We start from the raw sequence: 25,368 nt of genomic DNA, 5'->3' as shown, positions 1-25,368 counted from the left end.
TCTTGATTAATTTTCTAAATTTTACCGTTAAATCTTAATCTAGTGGACGAACTTGGCGACCGGACTTAGGAAAAATATAAATTTAGTTTTGACAGCATTCGATTTCATTTGCTCCTCAGAGCACCATTGATTAAAAATTTTCATAATGTTATTAAATTTATTTTCAACTTTTTCTAATGATTCAGCTGTAAACTGTACAAGGGATTTTCTCCTACCTTTGTGCATCCCTTCGTGGTGAAACGATAGCCCACTCGGCGCTTATTCGAGAGTTCCAGATCCGAGTTCCGGCGAAGGCATTGCTCTCTTTTCACATTTCCAGCATCAAATATTTCTAATGATTCTTACAATGGCGTCCGAACTAAAAGGTATTGGATGGCGATTCTTCACCAACAGGATTTCGCGATTGGATACCTTAACCTGTAGTTCCCTTTTAAAAGCGGGGTATATAAGGTATTTTCTCCCTCCTTTCAGAAGGCCTTCCGGGTGTACCGATAGCACAGTCGGTGCATATTCGAGAGATTTGATTATCAGCTTTTTTGTCTGTGAAGGAAGCGGGGATGACATTCTTTCAGGAAAATAAAGTAATCATTCAGAAAAATAAGTTAAAGCTTTGAAGTCATCAAATTAGAACATATACAGATAAAACAATATTTATATCTATAAATATCAACAATATTTATATACGTAAATATTGCTGATACATAAAAAAAACTTGCCACACTATTCAGAATGCTTTTCGTGAAAAGATAAAAAAACTAATTCGTCTTAAAGAATTATTTTAAAACAATTTCGCATTTCGAAACCAAGTTTCTACGCATGCTAAATTTACTTTTCTTTTCATTTCTTTATTTCTTTAAAGCCTTTTAAACTTATCCATAATTGCACAAAGTATGTAAGTTTTAAGAGTTAAAATGCTATATACCCCTTTTAAGTTAAATTATATTTTATCTCATACAGCTACACATTTTTGTAGAGAAATATTTATTTATTCTTTGTTAGAGAGACAAGCAGAGAAGGTACTTTTTTGTAAGATATATTTATTTCCTGAAGCTTTTCCCATGAAGAAGTAAATGATTTGAATAAAGAAATCTTTTACGTTGCTTCCATTGATTGATTATAATGATCTTAAAGTCAACTGCTGTGAAGATTCTTTCTTTTCTTTTCTTCTATCCAATTAGAGTAATTCTCCCAATGTCGACATTAATTGTTCCTAAATTTCGGCTTCCGGATGTCGTTTTACTTACACCGCTTTTTTAATGTCAAACGTTTCCGAACATACCGTAGTATTTTTAACCTGAAAATTAACCATATTTGGTCAAAACCTTTATGGTCTAATATCGATTAAAAGAAACTGAACAATGAGTATATTGAAAACTATTTTATTTTCCAAGAATGCAATTTTAGAGCCTTTAGACCACTAAATTTTAATTCTTCGTATAAAGAAGTTTTTTTCCAAGATTTGACTTCACAATAATTAGTAATAAATCTTTCTTTTTATCAAATTTCTCATTTTTCTGTGGGAAAGTGTCGAAACTTTTTTTTAGATTTGATTGTTATAATCAGTAATTAGAATAAATAAGAATTTCTGCTTACTCTTTCAAAATGGTGATAATATGTTATTATAAAATTAGAAATAGATTTTGCTTGTATTTTCTTTTATACTGCACAATACCTTATAGTAATCTACCTTATTGCACAATAAACACTATCTCTCCCTTCTTCCAGCACGCATTTGTGGTGTAACGGTAGCACACTCGGCGCGTGTTCGAGATATCCAGCTTCGAGTCCCGGTGAATGCATTGCTTATTTTTCACGTTTCAAGCTTCAAAATAACCTAAGGACTCTGCAAATGGTGCTCGAACTAACAGGTGGTGGACGATAATTCGTCACCACCAAGATTTACCGATTGGATCCCCTAACCCCCAGTCGCCCTTTAGAAGGAGAATCATATAAGGTATTTTCGCTCTCCTTCCAGCATGCCTTCGTGGGTTAATGGTAGCACACTTGGCGCTTATCCGAGAGGTCCAAGTTCGAGTCCCGGCGAAGGAATTGCATATTTTTCACGTCTCGTGCTTAAAAAAATCCTAATGACTCTATAGTGCATTCTTCACAATTCACTTTCCTTCCATGTGTTACAAAACAAAAGAATATAATTCGAAGAGATAAAAAAGCTAAATGCTGAACAATGAGTTTATGTTTTATTAGTGTGATAAATAGCACGTGAAAGTCAAATTTAGATTTATAGCATTTAGTGAAATCTTGTTGCGTGCTGTAAATAGGGAGAAGCGGAAAAGAACAAAACGTTGAATCAGATGCCATGGTGGTCATGAATAGCGAATCATCGGAGTTAATTCAGACTACATTTTTAAACTCCTTCCTTTATTGATGAGGACGATGTGAGAAATTATGACGATAAAAGCAAACTGCTGTTGAGTATGGTATGGACCTTATTTACCAGGTTCTGTCGCTTGAGATATAAAGGAAATCCAGTGTTTAAAACAAAATTTTGCATTTGATTTGTCAGGAAAAAAAAGTTCACTTTAATGGGCAGCTCTTTTTGTCTACCACACAGTTCTTTGGAAAAAAGATGTGGAATAATGTTTTTTTTTTTCATTCAGGTATTAATGATACTGTAATCAATTCTCATTAGAGCCTTTATAAGCTGTATTTCTGATCTGAGCTCCATATCAGGGCAATTAAATTGCCTTTATCCAGACTTTACACTACAGTATGATTTAAATGATTCTGTTAATTTTAGTGCAAGCAGTTAAATATTATTCCAATCACTATTAGACCAAAGGGCATTCTTTAGCCCAGAAGAGCTATTAAATTTGTTTTCGCATTTGACGTCGAAAACTTTAAAAGTCTTAATCCCTTTTCAAATTGTTGTCACAAAATATTATCGCCCTCTATTATACACTCATGTCCATAAATTAAGGATAATTCGGAGTCACGCGAAATCGAACTCTAAAACAAATATATCACCTGTAAAATCACTATGCACATCTTCAAGAATCATATGCAAATTTCAGGAAGTAACCAGATGACACCGATGGTACGTCACAATGACGAGAGTGTAAGAGAGTGATATATAAGGAATACAGGCAAAGAAGTAAAATTGTTCGCAGGCGCTTTATGAGCATTTCAGTGCAACAATCGAATAATTATGACATAAAGGACGCATTTGGATGATTTTTTACGTGGTAGAATTATCGGCCGTCTGGAATGGGGGCGTACCCAACTGGAAATATCAGACGAACTTGGAATTTCCCAGAGTGTCATCTCCAAGTTTTGGCAACGATTCCAAGATGATGGTAATGTGAGTAGACGTTACAGCACAGGTCACCCCAGAGTTACAACGCCGAATGAGGACCGGTATTTGGCAGTTACTGCCAAAAGAAACAGGCGGAGCACAGCCTCAGATCTGTCTCGTCAGCTCTCTTCAGCCACTGGTACGACAATTTCAAGGCAGACCGTGTATAGACACTTAGGGCAAATTGGTCCATATGCTCGTAGACCTGTCAGATGCGTTTCACTTACTGCAACTCACTGTCGCCTGCGGTTAGCCTGGAGTAGAGAGCAAGCATTGTGGACACCGCCACAGTGGGCTTGTGTGATGTTTTCTGACGAGTCGAGGTTTAGCTTGCAATCTGATTCTCGCCGGACTTTCATATGGAGAGCTCCAGGTACCCGTTATCACCAAGAACGACACCGTTACGGTGAACGACACCGTTACAGTGGTGCAGGAGTGCTCGTTTGGGTAGGAATTATTCTGAGTTCCAGAACTGACCTGCATGTTCAAATTGGAACCATGACAAGCCAAATCTATCGGGACGTCATTCTGGAACAACATGTGCGTTTGTTTCGGGGCGCCATGGACGGACAATTTGTGTTTATGGATGACAGCGCCCGTCCTCACCGTGAAAACATCGTAAGCGAATGCCTTCAATCGGAGGATATCACCCGTATGGACTGGCCAGCATTCTCACCGGACTTGAATCCAGTAGAGCACGTGTGGGACATGCTTGGCCGACGAGTTGCAGCCCGTCAACCTCTTCCTACATGTCTACCGGAACTTCGGAGAGCATTGCTTTTTGAGTGGTGTAATATCCTCCAAGATCAGATCGATAATTTGATACTCAGCATACCTAGGCTTTGTACGAACTGTATTGCATCGTCTGGGAAACATACAATGTATTAACAAACATACCAACCATGTAATATTGGTTTTTTGTAAATAGTTTTTTTTTTTTTTTTTTTTTTTTTTTTTTTTTTTTTTTAATTTGCTCCAGTAAGAAAAATTCGCTAATTTTTTTAATAATATCAAACATATAGCATCTTTTTTTGATCTTTACCTTTTGTTTAATAAATAAGCTTTGCAAATAAGTCAAATTTGTTTTGCTTCTAACTCTTCCTTTGCCTGATTTTGCATTATCCTTAATTTATGGACATGAGTGTATTTAAAGAAATTAAATAGTGAAAAATCTGCATAAATGTATGTATGTTTCTTGCATTGTGATAAAAAAACGGTACCTAGAGCCATCACCTTTTGAGTAACGTACATCTCCGCCGCCCGAATATGGGCATCTGGATGCCGAAATTTGGAATGTGTCTCATTGTCTATTTTATATTTTGTAAAGCATTTATTAGTTGTTGTAAAGAAACTCAATGATTTCAATGCTAGCCATGGCAACACTGTACAAGGGAAAAAAAAAACATTTTTATCTCTAGCGCGCGAGACTGTGTATCGGAAATTCTAAAGATGTGCTCTTTTTAAATTATTTAGCGATATTGCTGTTCAATTGAATATTGTGTTTTAAGTGCGATGAATATGATATTTAATAACTAAAGGTAACACACAAAACGTTAAAAAAACGTAACATAAAATCTGAAGACCTTCAGATTGGATAAACACTCGTTTAGAGTCTTAAAACTCCTGGGATAAACACTCGTTTAGAGTCTTAAAAAAGAGGTGCTTTTGAATTAACGTAATTATTGTTTTTTAAATAGGCATTATGATTACAAAACGCTTTTAAATACGACTCTGTGTGGAACCAATACTGATGAATAATTATTAAATCATAATGCACATGAATATTCAGCATTGAGGGGCTAAGCATTACTAGGGTTTTCTCCAATTACAATGGCTTGTTTCATTTCAAAATGCATCCTTATTTACTGAGGTTTTACATTAACTTAAATTATTTGGACAATTTAAATAATGTATAAACAAAACTGTATACCAAACTTTTAACTACAGCTAAGTAATTTTGTAGCGCCAACAGGAAATTTAGTGAGGTTGATAACCACTAAATATAAAGCTCGGTTCTGCTCATATTCTCTGTAGGAAAACACGTTTGCAAGGAACTGAGCGAATATACATATAGGGCTAACAAAGCATCCGCTTGCATGATTGATTGTCTGAGTGACTGATGACCTCGTGCTTGACGATGTGGCATCCTGAGTGATTAGGTACGTTGTTTATCTTTCCTTTAACGTAATTAGTAACGGATCATAATTTATTGCGTCTGAAGGAAGGAAGTCGTCTCTGATAAATTCCCGATTTGTTTAACTTAATTGCAATTAAGATTTAAATTGTAAATTTAAAAGCCATTATTAAATAAAAACTGAATAAGACAAATTTTTTCCTTTTGCATAATTTATTTGATTTCAGACTGTAAAAATATCCATTCATCTTGGATAGGGTCATTAGGTTTGTTTAAAGCAGGGTACATGAAAAATGCATAATGCCTTCGCCGGGATTCGAACCTGGATCTCTCGAATAAGCTCCGAGTGGGTTACCGTTACATCACGAAGGCATGCTAGAAAGAGGGAGAAAATACCTTGCTTTCCAAATGAGTTGTTTAATTTATACAGGAAATCTTATTAAGTAATGACTCATTCATTACACTTATAGATCTCTTAACATCTGAAAGCACAGGTTGCTCTCAAATTACGTTAAATTACGCTCTTAAATTTAGAATGTATCTTGAAATATGCAAGACATTTGAATTTCTTCACTTTATCAAAATTGTTAATGCAACTGAAGCTTGGCAAATTTAAAAAAAAAAAAAAAAATTGAAAGTTTCCAGATTTTATAATGTTTTCATTTACACCCGCATACACGTTTCAATAGCTTTTGAGTTAATGTCTCTTTGGGTTAAAAATATTTAAAAACAGAACATTTTTAGAAATTTCCGATAGACAGTCCGGCCCGCTGGAGATAAAAATGTTCTGTTTTCCATACAATGCTGCCACTGCTCGCTTTGAAATCGTTGACTTTCTCAATCAAAAATTCGGTTAAAGTTTTACAAAATATGAAATGGACAATTAAACAAATTCCAAATTCGGGCTTCCAGGTGCTCATATTCGGGCGCAGGAGTACGTTATTCAAAATCTACAGTTGTCTTTACACATTGCGAGAAATATATATACATTCATGAAGATTCTTCATTATTTAATTTCTTTACATATAATACACATCTATAATATTTGTTGGCAACAATTTGAAAAGTGATACAAAGCTTTTAGCAATTCAATGCAAAATGCCGTTTCGAGACTAACAGCCCTTCTGGGCTGACGCCCTTTTGGGTAAAACAAAATAAGCATAAATTAACGAAAAAAAGTCTGAAAGCTTTCAGATTTTATACTTAAAAAGGGCCTTTTTTAACGTTTTATCTCTTACATTTATTTTTTAAATAACATGTTCTTCTGACTTAAACCTCAAAATGCAATTGAACAACAGTATCACAAAATATTTAAAAAGAGCATATCTTTAACAATTTTTGATACAAAGTCCCGCGCGCTGAAGATTTTTTTTTTATTTAGTACAGTGTTGCCATCGTTCGCTTTGAAATCATTGTTAAAAAAATTCGTTAAAATTTTACGAAATATGAAATAGATAATAAAACAAATTCCAAATTTGGATTTTGTTTTATTATCTATTTCATTATTCTTTGAATTTATTTTATTATTATTTGAATAAAACAAATTCCAGATGTCATATTCGAGTGGATGACTACGTTATTCAAAATTTGATGTAACGTTGTTTTTTCACAGTGCGAGAAACATACATACATTCATGCAGATACTAATTCAGAAGTCAAACAACAAAAATCAGCGTTATATTTACAAAATTTGATTTTTGTTGTTTGACTTCTGAATTAGTATTTATTCGGCGTGTTATTGTGTCTTAATTCATGCAGATGCTTCATGATTTCATTTCTTTAAATGTAATACAGGGCTCTAATATTTTATGGCAAAAATTTGAAAAGTGAAACGCCTTTTCATAGTGGACGACGCAAAATGCGAAAACGAAATTAATTGCTCTTCTGGGTAAATTGCCCTTTTCGGATTAAAAATAAATAAATAAATAAATAAATAAAAATCTGAAATTTTTCAGATTTTAAATTACGTCCAAAGGGGCGTTTTTTTAACGTTTTGAGTGTTACCTTTATTTATTAAATATCATGTTCTTTGCACTTAAACCATAAAATTCAGTTCAAGAGCAATATCGCAAAATAATGTTAAATTAAGCATATCTTTAGAATTTCCGATATACACAGTCTCGCGAGCTGGAGATAAAAGTATTTTTTTTTCTATATAACGTTGCCATTTCTCGCTTTTAAAGCATTGAGTTTGTAAATCAAAAATTCGTTAAAGTTTTACAAAATATAAAATCTATAATAAAACAAATTCCAAATTTGGGATTTCAGATGCCCATATTCGCAGTAGGATTTCGTCATTCAAAATTCGATGGCTCTATGTACCATTGTTTTATCACAATGCGAGAAATAGACAATCATTTATGAAGATTTTTCATTATTTAATTTCTTCAAATATAATGCAGGACTCTAACATTTTGTGGCAACAGTTTGAAAAGTGAACCGACGTTTATGAGTCCGACGCAAAATGCCAAAACGAAAGCAATAGTCCTTCGGGACTGAAATCCCTTTGGACTAAAAAAAAAAAAAAAAAAAAAAAAAAAAAAAAAACTATTCGGAGATTAATGATTAAGGATAAGATGAAAAGGAATTAACATATAATAAGTAATTTGCATGTATTTTGCCTTTTCTTTTACTTCTTAAATAATGTGTCATTTATTGGAGGAGTTAAAACAATAAGAATCAGAACAGTAAAAATTGTTCATTTGCACTTCTAAGAAAAAGGTTCTTTATTCACAACTTCGAGAATTTGTCCTGTAAATTCATTGATATTACTGATATCTTCTGATTCTAATTTTGATTAACTCCTCCAACAATATTTATTCGGTCTGTTATTTTTACTCAAGTCTGAAGTATCCGGGTGTAATAATATTATCAAGAATAATTTAATTTTCCAAATAAGTTAGGAGAGGTACGAATTTTTTGAAGTAAATTAATAAGAACTTTTAAAATAGAGATGGAAGCTTATATCCCATTCACAACAACTTCTAATTATGAATGTTTAGAGAAAGAAATTAATGAAGCAACAAAAGGCACCATGTTGAAGCAAAGTGTTTTCAATTTTAACCTAAATTTAAGAATATGTAAAATTAAAAATTTAGGAAAAACTTCCAAAGCATTATACATTTACTTTATTAATTATAAGCTCCTTCCGTCAATCCCTCAGTAACATATTTGCAGCATTTTCTGAATAATTCAATGTCATATAATGATGTTTTTTTCTTTAGCAATATAAACGTAATGAAATAGATGAATTCTTGATCAGAAACATTATTTTTTAATTATTAATGAACATGGCTTTAGTTCTAGAAACTTATTTCGGTACGTTTTAAGTGTTCTCGAGGGTAGAACTAATTACTCCTAAAGGGCGAAAAATTAATCTTCTTTTTAAACAATATTTAGATATGTAATTACGTAGGATGCAAAATGGTTAAAGAAAACACTAACCTACATCTGCAAGAGCTAAAATGAAAATATTCTAATGGCAAAGTAGGTATACTCCCCCCAAAAAATGGAACAGTTTTATATATCCCATTCTACTGAACCGATTGATGAAATATAACTTGCGTTTTTCATGTCTCAAAAGCGAATATATATTAGATTTTTACACAGCGCCGTTCTGACATAGGTATTCTGACACAAAATCGGACTCTTTCGGAAACGACGTACCGATTTTTTTTTTATTTCCAGTCTACGACTCGCCTAAATATTAAATTTGTAAACTTTGGTCAGAAATTTACAAATTTATCTTGCCGCACTTTTTGCAGTTTGCGGGGAGAAAAATTCATTGGCGAAAGCCTTAATTTATGGTAACCTATTTTCCTTTCCTGTCATTGTGCATGAGCCGGAAATAAAGGTGCATCGTTCATTCTTTCAAATACCTTTAACAAAGTGCGTCAACCATATTTGGCATTATTATCGCTTATAATATATATGCCAAATTCCAAAACTTGCCAATATGTAAATTCATCTATATCTTAGGAAATTTTGAATAAAAATCCCTAATGGTTTGTAGATATGCTTAGAAATACATCTACTTTAAGATGATGATAAAACGTTTATAGGTCTTAATTCATATTTTTTTCGAAAAATTTGTAAAAATGATTTATAGGAACTTTTTTTTTTTTTTTTTTTTTTTTTTTCATTTTAGACGATCCGGAAAAAAAGACATCGTTCATACTTTCAAAGTAATTTTAAGAAAGTGCGTAAGCCTCATTTTGCATTATTATCTTTTATAACACATATGTTAAATTTCAAATCGCACAATATGTAAATTCACGCATATCTTAGGAAATCTGGAATAAAAAGCTCTAATATTTTGCAAGTATTCTTAGAAATACATCTACTTTTAAGATAGTGGCAAAAACGCTTTAGTTTATAATTCAAAAGTTTTTTCGAAAAAAAATTATAAAAACACTAAAAAATACAAATTCTAAAAAAAATCAGAAAATAATTCCGAATTATATTTGGTTTGACCCGAAATTCCGAACTCTGAAAGAGAAATTCAGTGAATTTAATAAAAAAGAGATATTAATAAATATATATGAAATTCAATTACTACTGAGGATTTCGACAGCTAATTTTTTAAAACTATTCATGCGATGCTAGAAACATTGAATAAACTCATTTAATTCTTATTTAATGGTAATAATTATTAATATTCTGGAGAAATTATTGATAATTCTACTTACATGATAAAGAGGGGTTTGATGGGAAGTATGATGCCTTGAATCACTGCTCAATGACCATGCAGCTACACCTGATATTAAAAAAAAAAAATTAACAGATTAGATAATTTAATCAATAAATATTCTCTAATTAAGTGCATATAATTTTAATAAAAATCTATTTTATTTTTCATCAAGAGTATGTTTTCGTACTGCTTAATCGAAACAATAATAAAAAATATGTCTTTGGCTTTTGGAAAAAATTATTTCTTAAAGAACTTGCTTTACATGTGATTCAAATTAGATATTTTTTTTTTAATTTTTATTGAAAATAGAATTTGTATTTTTATATTTACTATTTTTATACAAACTTTCTCTCATTTAATTATCATTAGACAGATATTACCTACTTGAAGTTTATTCAAAGTATAAAAATTTAAACTACTTAATTCAGATTTTATGATGCTCGTAAATATTATCTATGCCATAGAGATAATAAAAATTTAATCATTTGTTTGAACTTTTATTTTACTAAATTTGTGAAAATACATGCATGCCATTTTTAAGTAAAAATAAAATTGATAATTTACATCGCATCGGTATGTTTGCAGATCAGTAGTGGTGTTTAGATCTGTAGAATTTGCCACGATATGGCGATTGCTGGTGGTTCGATTAGGTCGTAATAAGGTGCGTTAGGATATAAGGTATTTTTTCCCTCCTTCCAGCATGCCATAATGGTGTAATGGTAGCACACTCGGCGTCTATTCGAAAGGTCCAGGTTCGAGTACTGGCGAGGACATTGCTCGTTTTTCATGTCTGCTACTTCAAAATAATCTAATGACAGTGGCGCCGTAATTACAAGGAGGTGGACAATAATTCAGCACCACCAGGATTTAGCGACTTGGTCCACTAACCTCCAGTCGAACTTTAAAATGGGGAGTATATAAGTTATTTCTCCCTTCTTCCAGCATGCCTTCGTGGTGTAATGGCTGCGCACTCGGTCCAGGTCCAGGTTCGAGTACCAGCGAGGGCATTGCTCATTTTTCATGTCTTCTGCTTCTAACCTATGACTCTGCAAAGTTGTTGAAATATGGCAAAGTATACGAGGGTTGTCTACCTTATGGAATAGATGCCTTCGAAGTGGATTTTTTATAAGTAACTGACTCAGATTGACGTTAGACATGGAGGAAAAAACAAAAACCCACCATGGAACCAGCCCTTTGTCTTGGTCATAAACATTCGGCCATTGTTAGCGAGAGAAATAAAAGAAAAATTAAAGCATAATATTCATAATACCAAGCATAGCATTCTTAATTTAAAGCAAATTTCGTTTAGGATATGGTAAACGAAACAGCACTGCTCATTCCTTCCCACTGTAGATTGCTGCAGTAGGAACAAAATCTGTGCTGTATATAGATAGAAGTTTTGCATTTATCTACAAAGTCAAAAATGAAGCGCAAAATGTTTAAGTGCATCTCTTAAAAGATTGTAGGATTCCCCTCTGTGTAATTAAGTTAGTGTTGGAAGTGAAGAATCTTAAGAACTGATAAGGGAATAATTACTTGAGTTTGTGTGACAGGAAACAACAAGATAGAAGGATAAAATAACCCTTTATTATTCCAACTAAAGTTTAACAGAACTCCTTCTTGGAGTGTACAATAAAAGCCGACACTTGGGCTTGAACGTAAGAAACTAAGAATTAAACTAAACTAATCTTAACTAAAGAGATACAACCGAAGCTATCAAAATTCTAAACGAGTTGGCCCCTTAACGTTAATAGGCTGCGAAGCTATCAAGGGCCAAGCGTAATAATAGCTTACGAGAGAGTAGCCTAAAAAGGCGGACACGTGCAGCTAGAATATCTGGTATCTGTCTCACTAAGACTGTAGAACTTCGCGGTTATATGCTGCTCTTCCTCGTTATTATTCAGACGTGATTCTAAAACTACTTTCTGACCAGAAGCGGTAAGTTGAAGTAAGAATCGATAGGAAAAAAAGTTTAACTCAAAATTTAACTGTTAATAAAATTAGCATAATCCTTAGAAGGTATATTTTTTTGTCATTGTAATAATAAATGTTCAAAAGGTCAACTAAAATGAAAACAATTATCGATGTTTTATATGGAGATTTTAACACATGGCAAAATTTGCTTATTTCATGTTAATTAAATAAAATGACGCCCAAAGGTGCGTTTTTTTCACGGGATTTGAAAAGTGATACAAACATTCAAAATCATTCGACACAAAACAACGTTAGACATTGTAACGTCTTTGCGTTGCTACGCTACCAACATAATATTAGTAAGTAATGTAAAGAAACCTCGCGCTTAGAATATCCGTGCTTGAAGATACATGCGATGTTAAGGTTAATGGAACGCTTTGAATTGTTGAGTCTGTTAATCAAAAATTCGTTAACGTTCTGCAAAATATGAAATACATAATAAAAAAAATTTCAAATTCCGGCTTCCAGATGCCCATATTCGACTGGAAGACTACGTTATTCAAAATTGCATGTATGTAGCTACCGTTGTTTTATCACTATGCAAAAAATATACATACATTCATGCAGATTGCTCATTATTTAATTTCTTTAAATATAATGCAGGACTCTAATATTTGGTGGCAACAATATGAAAAGCAAAATTCGATTTTATAGTGAACCGACGCAAAATACCAAATCGAAATTAATAGCCCTTCTTCTTCCCTTTTTTTAGCCCTTTGGGCTAAATTAAAGTTTTTTTTTTTTTTTTTTTTTTTTTTTAGCTCTGGGCTAAAAACAACTCTAAGCAAGCTTTTTGAGAGAATTCGGATTTCCAGCCTAAACATTCTTGAGTGGGACACCTGTCTTAAAGTTTAAAAGTCAGACAATGTTAAAATTATACTCTTTTTATTTAATCATTTGATGAAAATAGTGAATGTACAAAATTTTTTATATACGTCTTCTAGGAAAAGACTGAAATAAAATCGATAAAAACGTTGATCCGAAGATTCATTTGTATACAACAGAGGAATAGACAACAGAGAAATTAAAACTGACATTGTCTGAAATAAAATAAATATTTTAGCCTTAAATTATTAAATCAAAATATTCTAATGATACAGCTAAACATAAATTTTCAGAGTTTTGGAAAACTCATCAAAAGATAACAATATAGCAGATGTGTTTACTTTGATACCTTTGAAGTTAGTTTGAAACGGAGCTCGTGATTTCTATTTCTTTTTAAGGCTCTTCGGATATTTTCTTGATTCTTCGATTCCAATTTTCAAGATTTTCGATTTGTTCAGTTATATATGTATATTAATAATAACATTAATAGAAAATATGTCTTCCTTTGGCAGAAATGACTTCTAGAATGCGCTTAGGCATTTACTATATTAGCACTACATATATTTTGTATTTCATTATCATGGAAGCACACTTTTATAGCGTTCTTAATCATGCACTGTTTTGTCGTGCAATCCATTTCGCTAACATGTTTTTTGAGAATGTGGCACAAAATTTCAATCAGATTTATATCTGGTAAATTTCCAGGCCAATCGAGTACGATAATTTTACTTTCCAACATGAACCTTCTAACAGATTTCTATTTGGGGCATGGAGTCAAGTCATGCTGAAATGTCCCTGGAAAGGTTTTTGAAAATAGCACATCCCTATGTTCTAAAACTTTTATATCTTTGATGAATTCACCACTGCGTCAATCGGAACTAGATTTTCAGTGCCATCTGCAGTGAGAAAATCGCTCAAAACATTTGCTTTTCAGAGTATTTTATAGTTTGTCGGATATAGTGAGGTCTTATCGCTTCACCCTAACACACCTTCGTCTAACAGCGTTATATGTGTAACCTAACCATGAACAAATAAATGAGTTTCATTTCTGAAAATGACATCTTTCGAGTCATTTGTGGACCGAGAATTGTATTTTTTTACTTGCAATAATCGCTTTGCTTTATTCCATGTGTGAGAAATCGTTTTGTAATAAGCTTTCTCGCCTTCCGACTAGCGGTGAAATGTCTACGCTGTACGTTTGAAAGATGGATGTCAATACCAATAGCCAACAGATTTCTTTTAAGGTCTTTGTTAGTTTCTATTGGATTTAATAAGGCCATTTCGTAGTAGGAATTGATAAGGCTTTGGAACTGTTTTCATTTTCCTTCAAACAGATTTCAATTTGGGGCATGAAGTCAACTCATGCTGAAATGTCCCTGCAAAGGTTTTTGAAAATAGCACAGCCCTATGTCTAAAATTTTTATATCTTTGATGAGTTTTTAAAATCTAGTAGGTCTTTTGAGTATTTTATACTTTCTAGACGTTAAAGTATTTCTGCCTTAACGCCTTTCTAAGTGTTAAATCCATTTTTAGTATACTAAAATAAGCGATGCAGAATGCATTTATATATATGCAAAATTTCCTCTTCTTACAGAAACAAGCTTAAAGAAGATGGTGCAATAATCCTAATTTACTGTCTAAAGCAATTCTATGTGATCAAGGACAGACATCCTGATGATCTCTTCAAAGCTGATTAAACTGCATTGAGGGTTCTACTGGTGACAACTTGCAACCAAATTAAAATTCTATGGAAAAGAAACCTATGCCCCAACAATTTGCACACGGTATAATATATATTTACTAAAGAAATATTGATTATATTTTCTCCTAATATAAATTTAGTAGAATGTATCCAGAAAGAGTGAAACCATATGTAGGAAGCTTAATTCCGAAAACTGTGTTTTAAAGTAACTTGGATGTAAATTATGATCCAAGTTACTTTAAAACACAGTTTTCGGAATTAAGCTTCCTACATATGGTTTCACTCTTTCTGGATACATTCTACTAAATTTATATTAGGAGAAAATATAATCAATATTTCTTAGTAAGAAAATTATATATATATATATAGATAGATAGATGTGTGTGTGTGTATAAAGTACTAAAATAAAATAAAATAAGCTGAAATTATATATACGTAAATAAAAACGAGAAGAAAAATTTAAAAACTAGAGAATTTTCAAATTTATTCAAAAGCGTAAAAGGTAATTTCCTCTATAACATTATTAAATATATTTATTAATATATATATCGAAATAGAAATTGAAAAGCTAACAAGTAATGTGACGTAAGACCTATTTGGTCTTAAAAAATTTTTGCGCAAAATGCTGCAAAAATATGAAATAATAGGAAGAAATATTATAGCGAGGTTGCTAAAAAGTTACCAGGAGCTGTAGCTCCATGAAATAGTTAAACGCAATATTTAATATTTTAAAAATACTGCGTTGAACTATTTCATGAAGCTACAGCTCCTGGTAACTTTTTAGCAAGCTCGCTACAATATTTCTTCCTATTATTAATATATATATATAATATTAATATATATATTAGGTCAGTCCATAAATTCGCGCGCATTTCTTGGTAAATTTTTAAATAATATAAAAAACCAATTTGACATTTTAATCAATTATATATTTTTCTCCATTATCTACAATGTCTCGCAATCTTACAGGCAGCTTTTTATGCCATTGCTGTAGAAAGACTCTGGTTTTGATGCAAAAAAACGTGAACGTTCATCGTGTACATCCTGTTAAGAATTTAATTTTTTCTCACTAAAAAATTTTGTAAGGCACAAAATAGGTGCAAATCACTTGGGGAAATATCTGGGGAATAAGCAGGATGTGGCAAAAGCTCCTAATGAATTCACTAATTTTTGAAGCGTTGTTCGAGCTATATGCGGTCTAGTGTTATCATGATGAAACAACACTTTCTTGATATTCACCAATAATTGGCGTTTTTTGATCCATTCTGAGTTTAGACGGCAAAGTTGTTCACTATAAACTTCTGAATTAATCGTTTGATTTGGTTCTAATAGTTCAAAACGTCCTGAACGGGGATCATCATCAATGCTGCGTTTTCCAACTTTAAAGTTTTTAAACCATTTCTGTGCAGTCCTTACACTAGTAGTGTGTTCACCATGTGCACTATTAATTTTTATCGCTGCAAACCTGGTAGATTCATCACACGAAAATAAAAAATGTAGCACAGCACATTTGTACTGATTATCTATATTAATCTTCAATAGTTACTAAAATGCGTTCGATATTTACGAAAGTTGGTAATGAACTCAAACGATGACAAGTTTCAACAGGTTCAAAATTGTATTTTTTTAGTAAATGCGTCATAGTGAATCCCACGCGTACTCTTAATGCGCACTAACTTATGGGACTGACACGATATATATATATATAATATTACTGTATATATTTATATATATACCATTTCCAAGGAACATAAATTCAATTTAAAAACCATAATATTTTAAAACATTTTTTTTGTGTATATATCATATACATATATATATATATATATATATATATTATACACATACACACACATACATATATATATATATATATATATATGTGTGTGTATGTGTATAATTACAGCTTATTTTATTTGATTCATTTGAAATGGATTCAGAAGAGATTTTTTTCATGACGTCTGTAAATACGCATGTATCTATCTTGCGTAACTCAAAAACGAGCAGCCTCAGAACGTTGAAATTTTTTATATAGGACTGCTATAACATGCCGTTATGCAGCTTCCTTTTTGGTTGCAATCTGCTGCACCAGAAGTATATAAATATATATATATATATATTGCTCAGCTTAGTGAACTCAGTTTTTTATTCTTCTGCATGCAATACTTGTAGAATTAGCACCAAGTTGCTTAAGTGCGGCCAAAGCTAAGTTTTATTACCATTGAAGCTACTTTTGTTTACATTTGAAACTTAACAGAATAGGAAATTAAGTCAGTTTCTGTAGCTTCAGTGTCTTTTTGCCGATTGGGACCAAAAGGAAACTTTTAGTTTTGGGCACCGAAAAACTGCCTTCTTGCCTGCTGGCCAAATTGCTTATTTTTGGGTAAAAACTGTAATTTTAATTGTTATTTTTTTAATTGTCTTAACTTTATGTGGTGCTTTAAGTTATTCTATAGCTTAAACTTTTTAACTTTAAAAATGTTCTAGAGGAATGAATTTTTAATGAAAATACTTTGAGTTTTCATGTATTTTCGCTTTGCCGCGAGGTGAGAACTAAATTCATTGAATGAGAAATCTATCGCTAATGAAATTCGAAGAAGTACGTTTAAATGAAATGCAGGAAAAATTGGGTATAATTTAATATTCCGTGCAAGGAAATCATGCGGTGTACACATCAGCTTTTTTTTATGTATATTGGATTAGTCAACGAAATTTGTAAAGTATTGAAATTTTGTAAAGTATTGAGAAAAGAATACATGGAAGCGGCATGTAATTTTTGTTCGTATTTAAAGGAAATAGTTGAAAATTAAATTTGACTACAAATTCAGGCTTTCAATAATTTTCAAAAGTGAAATAAAAATTAAATTCTTAAAAATTGAAAATAAAATAAAAAAATTGAACGCAGAACGAAAAACTAGCAAGAAGGCATTAATTAAAAATGATTATTGTTTCCTTTTAAAGTTATTTGAACAATAACGTGCTCTGTATCCAAGCAGAAAATAAACTGCTTCATTTTCTTTTGTTTCAAAGAAAGCTTTTTTCTTTTACTCTAATACATAACACTTAATTTGCTAACGAAACATGATTTTTCGGTCACTAAACGATTCGAGTGCCTCAAAAACATATGAATACGGAAATTGGCTATCGGACAATAATCCGTAATGTTCTTACACGCATGGATTAATGTTCAAAGTAGGGTTGAAATGGAAAGGGTTAGTAATAGGCTGAATATATTTCCGTCTCTAGTTAAACGATCAACTTGAATGTAACCTATTTTGCGCAATTGTGTTTTCTACATTATCACTGCAATCATGATGCTAAAGAATCGATTGAAAAAGTTACTTTTTGACTTCGGTACAATCTGAATTCTTCTCAACAATTTCAAGACATTTAGAAAACATTATGTAATGTTATGCGATTAAAGTTTTCTTGTCACATAACACTGAATCCAGAACATATTTTTAATGAGTGTAAGCTATTTTACTGCCGACTTCAAATAGTTTTTAAACAAAAATGCAGGTTGTAAATTTTTTTAACTTTTAAAATGTTTTAGAGGAATCTTTTCAACACATTTGGGTCATTAAGATCGTTAAGTTAAGTTATATTACATTACCTTGTTTTTATTATTCACGAGCCATGTAATTGTCCTTTTCTTTTCCATTAATGATGCAATATATCTACGAAAAGTACCATTAAAAATATTTTTATTACTTGCCATGAATTTTAATTACATTACACTACGGATTTTTTTAATAATTATGGTTTGAAAATTAAGCATGAAGTGTAATTTATTTAGTGTTTGTATTAAATGCCTAATGACACAAGACAAAAGAAATCATTTCGTTAGAATTATAAATATTATGTACTAATCCTCATAGGCAGTAAGAATATTAAAAAGATTATTCGCAATTCCGTTTGTGGCACCAAATATTTTAGTTAATTTTAGTCAACACATCATTATTTTTGCTTAAAGAGTAAAAGTTGAGTATTCTATACATTCTCTTTTACATGTATTTAGATATTTAGTAATGTTATTGTAAGATTTTTACTTAAATTAACCAGTTATCATGATTTCCGTCTTTGGTACAACTTCTCCTTCCCGTATTCTTCTCCAGAATAAAAACGTGTTAACCAATGTTAAAAAGTGAGGTTTTGGGATTTTAAAACAGAGCATTTCTTTCTTCGCATGCACGCTATGTGTTAGTTTCCTACCAGATCTGAATTTTGTAATTATTCGGTTCTGCGTTCTATCGCTGCTGACACTTTCATTTTGACGCTCCACTAAAGTAATGAGGCAGCTTCTAGTAAATTTTTTTATTTGTGTTATTCTTAATTTGTGTAGCCTTTGACTATTGTTATACTTTTAACTTAAATTTGCCTTTTCTATTTAGTTGCATCACCACAAGCTCTGACCGATATCGTTGCACAGAGTGCGTTTATGTTCTAACTTACGTTTAAATAAAAGGGTTATTTAAACCTTCTCACTACTACGTTGTTACTTCAGACGTAGCGGTAATTCGCTTTACATTTTTTAGGGTGTAAGGTATTTCTACCGCCTTCTTGGCGTGCCTTCGTGGTGTAGTTGTCTGCCACTGAGCGCATAGCCCAGAAGTCCGTGCTTCGATTTCCGGCGAAGGTGGTGCTCATTTTCCATCTTTCCTGCCTCCCAAAAAATCCTAATGTCTCTACAGGGGTTCGTGAACTAATTAACATTACCAGATCAAATAAAACCCTACAATATCTTTCTTTATTTCCTCTCTTATTATGAGGAGAGAATCCTTCAACTCAATTATTGGAAGGCAAAAACATTAAAAATCTCGCCGGGCAGTTGTTTAATATAAAATTTTCAAATTTCTTTAAATCTTTTGGATTGCAAATATGTTAATTTAAATTTCCGTGAACTTTTATAAAATCATATGAAAAATGTTTCATCGTAATAGTCTGAGTTTAGTTTTCCTTCATGATTACTACTTAAACCAGCGAACTACATATGCAAACTTAACAGCACAATTTTATTTGAAATATATTTCTTTTGTCTTTCTGGAAACACAATCAATTGCACAGTCTTTTCAAGTTTAGTCATGATCTTTATCAAATCATTATTTGACATATGATCTTTTCGCAAGACCATGTGTCTTGTCTTTCTTTCAAATGTCGATATTCCCATAGTAAGGATTAACTAATTACTCAGGGTTGCTTCTTAAGTCTGAGTACTAAACTAAAAAACTAAACCCATGGCGCTATAATCATTAGAGAACCATGGTCAGTAGTGTCCTGATATCTGCTTTCTAGATCGTCAGCTCCAGGATCCATGAGCATCTACCCTGGACAAGTGATCAGCTTGTCGCAGGACCCCCGGTGTTTAGTCCTCAAGCGAACTTGGTACTCATTTTATCGACCCACTCACGGGATGAAAAGTTGATTCAACCTCGCCCAGCCCGGTGATCGAACCCCGGACCTGTGGTGCTTCGACTCGCTAGCCGCTGCGCCACCGGGCCTCCAGGTATGAGTACAGTCACTTTTATTTTCACTATTCATCATATTCGCCCTATAATTAACACTTAAGCTGTTGTACCATAATTAACGCTTGAGTTATATAGAGTACGACAGTTCCTTTAATTTTGAGACCCCTAGATAAATGTATAAAATACACTACACTATAGCAAAAAAATTGACGCGCTAAGAAGGAGTTTTCGGATGGAAAGAAAAATTCGTGGATAGGAAGATTATATACAGAATACAAAATGATTAAAATTTCGGAAAAATTGAATGATTTATTTCCGTGAACTTTTATAAAATCATATGAAAAATGTTTCATCGTAATAGTCTGAGTTTAGTTTTCCTTCATGATTACTACTTAAACCAGCGAACTACATATGCAAACTTAACAGCACAATTTTATTTGAAATATATTTCTTTTGTCTTTCTGGAAACACAATCAATTGCACAGTCTTTTCAAGTTTAGTCATGATCTTTATCAAATCATTATTTGACATATGATCTTTTCGCAAGACCATGTGTCTTGTCTTTCTTTCAAATGTCGATATTCCCATAGTAAGGATTAACTAATTACTCAGGGTTGCTTCTTAAGTTTGAGTACTAAACTAAAAAACTAAACCCATGGCGCTATAATCATTAGAGAACCATGGTCAGTAGTGTCCTGATATCTGCTTTCTAGATCGTCAGCTCCAGGATCCATGAGCATCTACCCTGGACAAGTGATCAGCTTGTCGCAGGACCCCCGGTGTTTAGTCCTCAAGCGAACTTGGTACTCATTTTATCGACCCACTCACGGGATGAAAAGTTGATTCAACCTCGCCCAGCCCGGTGATCGAACCCCGGACCTGTGGTGCTTCGACTCGCTAGCCGCTGCGCCACCGGGCCTCCAGGTATGAGTACAGTCACTTTTATTTTCACTATTCATCATATTCGCCCTATAATTAACACTTAAGCTGTTGTACCATAATTAACGCTTGAGTTATATAGAGTACGACAGTTCCTTTAATTTTGAGACCCCTAGATAAATGTATAAAATACACTACACTATAGCAAAAAAATTGACGCGCTAAGAAGGAGTTTTCGGATGGAAAGAAAAATTCGTGGATAGGAAGATTATATACAGAATACAAAATGATTAAAATTTCGGAAAAATTGAATGATTTATTTCATAGTTACATAGTAACCACCTCAGTAATGTGTGGCCTCTAGCCTGGATGCAAACTGTCACACGGCGGGGCATAGACTGATAAAGCTCCCGAACGGTCTCCTGTGATATTTCTTGCCAAATTTGTTCCAGTTGTCAGGCTAGGTCATCAACATTCCCTGGTAGATGCAGTCGCCTTCCCATCATATCCCAGGCATGCTCGATAGAAGAGCGATCTGGCTGGCCAAGGAAGTGTTTGACAAGCTGTAAGACAGTTCATAGCAACACGTGCCGTATGTGGTCTGGCATTACCTTGCTGAAAAATAATAATGTCAGGTTACTGCAAAAGGAACGGTAGCAAAACAGGTCTCAGAATGTCGTCGACCTGCCGCTGTGCTGTAAGTATGCCTCTAATGACTGCCAAAGGGCCCTGGCTATCAATGGAAATGACATCCTAGACCATAGCTCCTGGTTGGGGCTTGTGTGGCGTGCAATAGTGAAAACAAAATCGGCACGCCGCTCTGGGCGTCTCCAGACACGTCTTCGATCATCACTACGTAGTTGGAAGCGGGATTCGTAAAGACTATACGTCTCCAGTGGCATCATTCCAACCTGATGGAGCCAAGTACCACTGTAATTTGGCTCAATACTCTGCAGGCTTCAGTGGCAGGTGGCCTTACGATCGGTACTAGGGCAGATTTTGCTCTATCAGCCGTCTGTGAATGGTCATGGTAGACACTCGTGTCCAGGTCGCACGTCGGATGGTTGATAACAATGAATCAGGCGCTGTGACAGCTAATCTGACAATCACGCTATCCTACCGATCTTTTGTGGCCCTAGGTCGACCGCTACCATCATGACTCTGAAATCTGCCATTGTCCACCCATTTTTTCTTGCGTCTTCTAATCGCCGCATCGCTTCGACTCATATAATGAGGGATTCTCCGATTTGTCCAATCTGCCTCTTTCAATTCAATGATACGACCTCTTTCAAACTCTGACAGTTGCTCGCAATGAACTCGAATCCTGCGGCGAGGCATTCTTTTCAGTGGTTGAAAGGTATTCTAAATCGCAATACAGTAGAAATTTTTAACAACAGTTCAAGAACAGCTCCTTATATACATTTGCTGGATGCACAGTTCCGATGTGCTGGAGATCGCAATATTCATTCATTGGACCAAATTTTAATCATCTGCATATTTGGTCAAAACATTTGTGCATACGAAATTTCAAAACAATCGAATGATTCTTTCTTGGTGCATCGATGTTTTTGTTATAAAGTTTGCGTTAAAAGTATTGTACAATTTCCATTAAATTATTATCCTTTCATATAGAGAAAGAATTAAAAAGAGAAACTGCATTTATGTAGCAAATACTTTAATAATAGAGACATCTTTCTATTTTTGGCCTCGCCTTACATTCATTACTCTGTGTTACGCCATTTTACCACGGCGTTAATTATGCGCGGGGTCTGGCAAATTGCTAGTTATTAAAAAGGCTGCAGACATGAAAAAAATTTATAATTAATCTTCTGTAAGAATTTGGCAATCCTAAGAACACTAACACTCTTAAGATAAAACCTTTTACAATTTATCTCCCAAACTATAGCGTCACCTATTACATTGCCTATATTGCGAAACGCTAAGAAATTCTAAAGCAATGCATTCGTATTTCTCAATACTTTCAATAATATGTAAGTTTATATTTACAGATTTTTTTTCCTTTTTACTTCCTTGTACGAAGTAAAAAGGAAGTACTCTAATCGCAAAAAGTTTCAGGCAGCATATTTCAACGAAAATATCCATTTTGACCACTATCGAATGCAATTTAACGGTGTTTTTGCGTGATATCTGTACGTAAGTACAGAATAAAAGACTCGTTTTCTTCAAAACAAATTATGAAACTGCTTTAAAATTAATTCTGAAGATAAATTTTCGGGGTGTCTGTACGAACGTATGTACGTACGTATCTCGCATAACTCAGAAACAAGTAGCCTCAGAACGTTGAAATTTTGTATATAGGACTGCTATAACATGTAGATGTGCAGCTCGTATTATGGTTGCAATCGGCCGCACCAAACGTATATAAATATATTTATATATATATATCCACTCTGTTACCCGGCTCAGTGATCTCAGTTTCTTTACTCGTATATGTTTATAAATTGTACATTTTTTGCTTTAAAAATGATTGAATTATGTTGTTTTTATCTTCCGGTTAAGATTTTTATGCCTTTAGTAAATGTATGCAATATGTTTAGAATTATCAACAATTTTAAAGTTGTTTAAGTGCCGCTAAGCCTTTTTTTTATGGCGGCCATTGATTGTTTACATTTGAAACAGCAGACTAGTGGATTTGTTGCCAATCTAGAGAAACTTGGCTTCGCAACAACAAAGGTAATTCCTTCATTTATTATTACCAATTAAATCATGCTTAATCCTTTCTGGAATTTTTTCCAGGAAATAAATGTTTAAGATTTACTTGTAATTAATGTAACATAATTTCAAGAGATAAATTTGGCAACTCTGATCGATAATCTATAATTTCGAAAAACTAGCTTTGCCATTTTGTCCGTATTCGGTTCAACTTATAAATGCGAGCAAATATTTTCCCACATGAAATTTATTTTAAGTAAGAACAGAAGCAGCTAGACTACCTAAAATTCAGATGCTTGAATTTGTCTTAAGACTACTATCCATATAAGGCAGACTTGACTAAATTGACGTCGCAAGTTCAGAATCAGAGAAAACGTTGACACCAAAGGAAAAAATAAAATTCATTTAGTTAAAATATTTGTTTTTATAATAATCATTACAATTTTAAATTTGATGTTTAAAGCATGCTATATATGTTTTCGTAATAAAATTTATCTTATTATTCACCAAGAAAGACTGTTTCAAACTGAAAATTCCGCTGACCTGGAACGTCTTCTTAACACACACATTTTGGTTGTTTCTAACTCTCAGCCAAGATAGACAGCCACCTCTTGATATACGATATATATTTACATCCACTGTTTAGCCACTCAGACGGTATAGCGGTTAGGGGAGCCTACTGTAGTACCAAAGGTTCCGAATTTGAATCGTGGAAAAGGCATGTCCAACGACAGACGCAGTCTTATCGACACAGTGAATTTCGTGGGCTTGTTTTGCTGTTACTATCAGAAAAGTGAGATAAGTCACAATACAGCAACCCCCTTCCAGCGGGGTGGATTCTAGTTATCCAATGTTATAATAATAATATAATTTTTTAAGAATGTATTATTTATTTTCTCTTCACTTCTTATTGGAAAAGTTCGTTTGGTATAAAGTCAACGGATCTGAAAAGATTTATTGGTCATTTGATTATGGCAAAGCACTTGAAGGCTTCTGCCGGATCTGTTTTTTTTTTTTTTTTTTTTTTTGTTTGTTTGTTTTTTTTTTAGTTTAGTTTATTATGACAAATCACATGATGGCTATCTGCCTGAGGAGAGGGATGCCTTCGTGGAGGACTTTCTAACAAAATCTGGTCCGTATATACTTTACACATGAAAAAAAACCACGAAAACTCCCATGCAGCCAGCCCGTACACCGGGATTCGAACCCCATACAGAGCTACCAGCGTTCAGCAGCTTTACCGTCCGGAAGAGGGAGCCGCCGGATCTGGAAAGGATTAAGACGTAAACCGAGGTACGACTACATTTCAAAGCTAAGAGAATTCGTTTTGAAAATTTCTTCTTGCTGTGCTAACAAAACACCGATTATCCACGAATAAAATATTAATATTAGTATTGTTCTTAAAACAGTATTTAGAATTAATTTTACCTAATTTATATACTTAAGACTTTTAGGAATAGGGAAAAGTTTCAAAAATTAATAATAACCAAAAAATTTTTTAATTAATATTACTAAACCTTCCTATGAAACGGAAAGAATCATTTGAATACAGTAAACGTCATTACTTTAAGCAGACCACAGAAATGAACTTTATCTCTTCTCAAATCAAAAATCGCATTTACAGAGACGTATGCTGTTTTTGAAATATTTATCCTCTGCTTGATTTTCTAGTCATTGCTACTAAGCTTATCTATTGATGTTTTGATGGATATA

General features: G+C 33.1%; 1 protein-coding gene across 1 annotated transcript in view; it reads right to left on the bottom strand.

Moving 5' to 3' along the window:
* LOC118195584 (uncharacterized) overlaps positions 1-25,368 on the bottom strand; it is a 100,552-nt gene that overhangs the window by 56,248 nt on the left and 18,936 nt on the right. Inside the window, exon 2 of the mRNA XM_035366921.1 lies at positions 10,136-10,203. Coding sequence (XP_035222812.1) covers positions 10,136-10,203 — 68 coding nt within the window. The remainder of the gene's footprint in view (positions 1-10,135; positions 10,204-25,368) is intronic.

Source organism: Stegodyphus dumicola, chromosome 9, assembly GCF_044657685.1.
Source record: "Stegodyphus dumicola isolate Sdum_Otavi_A_Nest chromosome 9, ASM4465768v1".
Taxonomy (NCBI): Eukaryota; Metazoa; Arthropoda; class Arachnida; order Araneae; family Eresidae; genus Stegodyphus; species Stegodyphus dumicola.
This window is presented reverse-complemented; position numbering and strand designations above follow the sequence as displayed.